This window comes from Vigna radiata, chromosome 2 (assembly GCF_000741045.1).
Source record: "Vigna radiata var. radiata cultivar VC1973A chromosome 2, Vradiata_ver6, whole genome shotgun sequence".
NCBI classification, from domain to species: domain Eukaryota; kingdom Viridiplantae; phylum Streptophyta; class Magnoliopsida; order Fabales; family Fabaceae; genus Vigna; species Vigna radiata.
This window is the reverse complement of record NC_028352.1, coordinates 13,454,138-13,457,197: the sequence shown is the minus strand read 5'-3', so window position 1 is coordinate 13,457,197 and position 3,060 is coordinate 13,454,138. Positions and strand designations below refer to the sequence as shown.

At 39.9% G+C, this 3,060-nt stretch overlaps 1 protein-coding gene across 1 annotated transcript; it reads left to right on the top strand.

Moving 5' to 3' along the window:
* The first annotated feature begins 216 nt into the window (after nucleotides 1-216).
* LOC106780650 lies at nucleotides 217-2,684 on the top strand. The gene is made up of 4 exons (XM_014668951.1): nucleotides 217-414; nucleotides 709-927; nucleotides 1,159-1,926; nucleotides 2,613-2,684. Exons 1-4 carry the CDS (start codon nucleotides 217-219, stop codon nucleotides 2,682-2,684), a joined length of 1,257 nt encoding a protein of 418 aa, XP_014524437.1.
* Nucleotides 2,685-3,060: the final 376 nt, after the last annotated feature.

Genomic DNA, 3,060 nt, shown 5'->3' with positions numbered 1-3,060 from the left:
GAGGATGTGGAACAAAAATTTCTTGCTCGCTTCTTTCCACCATCTAAAAGCATAGAGATAAAGGCTGCGATTGCTACTTTTGTCCAAGGAGTAGATGAACCACTGTGTGAAGCCTGGGAAAGATTCAAAGCTTTATTGAGGAAGTGTCCCAGTCATGGTTTTAGCTTGGAGATGCAAGTGCAAATCTTCTAAAATGGTTTGCAACCTCATACTACGATGATACTTGATGCATCTTTTGGTGGGTCGGTTCTATTAAGAACTGCTGATGAGGCCATTGCTGTTATTGAAAACATGGTTTCCACGAACATGCGAAGCCGACGTGGGAGGACTCAAGTTCAGAAAAGAGGAGTTTATGAACTTAATGCTCAAGATGCAATACTTGCACAAAACAAACTTCTTGCCCAACAGATGGAGGTCCTAACCTAAAATATGGCCAAGTTACCTCAGTAGTTGCAAGCAATGCAAAACCAAGCTCAACCGCATCATCAAGTTATGAGATGTGATTTCTGTGGAGATAATCATCCTAATGGCCATTGTCAAGTTCCTAGTGGTTCCCAATCTGAAGAAATCAACTACATGGGGAACCAAGGAAGACAAAATTTCTTCAACAACACTTTCCGTAATCCTTCCAATCAAGGGTGGAGACAAGCACAAGGAGCTTCTGGTAGTAGAAATTCTTATCAACCTGCTCATCAATACTCATCTTAGAATGATAGGAATGCAAAACTAGAAGAATCATTGCAGATGTTCATGCAACAGTCCATCCAAAACCAAAAGAATATCGATGCATCTATAAAGAATTTGGAAGTGCAAGTTGGTCAGTTGGCCAACCAATTGGCAAATCAACAAGGTGGAAAATTCTCTGCAAATACCCAAGCCAACCCTAAGGAAGAGTGCAATGTCATATTCACTAGAAGTGGAAAAGAGGTTGGGAGGAAAGAAGAAGAGAAAGAAAAGCCAGAAGAAGAAGAGAAGAATAAGAAGGAAGAGGAGAATCAAGAAGAAAAAGAAATAGAAGAAGAGATTGTTGGAGGAGAAGAAGAAAATAAAGGAAAAGAAAAAGAAAAAGAGATTGTGAAACACCTTCCTTATCCCAAAATCCCCTCCAATAGAGAAAAGGAGAAACAATTGGCTTGATTCAAGCAAATATTCAACCAGCTTGAGATCACTATGCCCTTGACCGAAGCACTACAACAAATNCCTGCCTATGCTAAGTACATGAAGCAAATCCTCAACAAGAAGAAAAAGTATTTAGATGAGGAAACAATTGAAGTGCAGGGAAATTGCAGTGCCATCATGCAAAAGACTCTCCCTCCAAAATTTAAAGATCCGGGGAGTTTCACCATCCCATGCACCATTGGAAACCATGATATAAGGAAAGCTCTTATTGATTTAGGGGCTAGCATCAACCCGATGCCCCTATCTATGCTTAAAAATATTGGTGGTCTTGAAGCCAAGCCAACACGAATGATGCTTAAATTGGCAGATAGGTCCATCAAATACCCTTATGGTGTGGTAGAAGATGTGGTGGTGAACATTGATAAGCTTCAATTCCCGGTGGACTTTGTAGTGATGGAGATGGAGGAAGATGCAGAGATACCGCTCATCCTTGGAAGACCTTTCATGAAGACAGCTAAGGTTGTCATTCATATGGAAGAGGGAATACTGAAATTAAAGGACCAAGATAGAGAGGTAACTTTCAATGTCTTTGAAGCTGGGCATCCAAGTCATGAGGAACAGACTAGCCTTGAAGTAACCGATGAAGTTCTATCTGTTACTAGTCTACCAAGGCAAGTTGCTAAGTTGGCCAAAAAGAACCTAAATTGTTTCTCTCCAAAAGTGAAGAAGAAGGATGGAAATAGAGAAGAGAAACTTGCACACCAGCACCCTGTTGTGGAAAGTAATGAACCCAAACCTGGCAAACCAGTGAAATTCAAGAATAGGTTATGGGTTATTAAGGCGATATAAGCAAATGGAGTACTTGAAATCGAGGCTCCCTACTCAAGGAGAGTCAAGTTGGTAACAAGAAAATTGTTGAGATTATGTTGGTGTCATGAAAGGAAGAAGCACACCAACATCAAAAGTCAAACTTGAGCTTAATGGTGTCAAGCTAGTGACGTTAAAGAAGCGCTTACTGGGAGGCAACCCAGTTTTCTAACCTTTTCTTNTGTGTGATTTTGTTGTTTGAGTGTGTTTGGATTGTTTGAATTTGCTTTAGAATGTTTTAGTTTAATTTGGTTATTTTGGAGCATGTTAGTTTGAATTGTAACTTGTGTGATGTTAATAGTTGCATTGGTGTAATGTTGAGTGTTGTGGTAAATTGATGTGAATAGGAGTGGCTCAATCTGTTTTGATGTGTTATGGTGTGTTTATGTATGTTTTATTATGTTTTGTTAATTTTAGGTATGTTTAAAGTGTCAAAAAGTAAAGCCTTGAGTTGTAGAATTAGAAAGCTTTGGAAGTGTGCACTTAATTTGTCATTCTTCCACTCAATTTCACTGCTCATGGATTTGATCAAGTTTGTTTAGTGAAAACATATTAATCCGGGTTGAATTGAGTGCCAAAAAGTGTCATATTCCAAAAATCATAGGGTGACTTGTCAAATTTTGCAGAATCTGCAATCTGGTACGGCGCTCAAGCCCCCCCCAAAAAGGGGTGCTCAAGCGCGGACTGCACAAAGCTAGTTTTCTGGCATTCTGACCCATTCGCGCTCAAGCCACCCAAAACTGGGGGGCCCGAGCCTGATGAAACTGCAACTCTGGTTTTCTGTTCTACTTCAAATTTTTCATGCTCCAACTTGTGTTTTGTGATTTTTCTTGCGTATATAGTGTGTTTTATTCCTTGTGAACTCATGATCATGCAATCTAATGATTGTTTGTTACAAATGCATACTTACATTGTGGGCTCAATTTGGAAAACTTTAGTTTCAATCTTTTTATGTAGAAATGCCTTCCTCATCCGACTCCAAGAGAATAAAAACAAATGTCGCCACACAGAGAGATGTCATCAGAGGAATATGCGGCCCAAGTAGCATGGCCTGGGGACCAGCCCCATTCTACC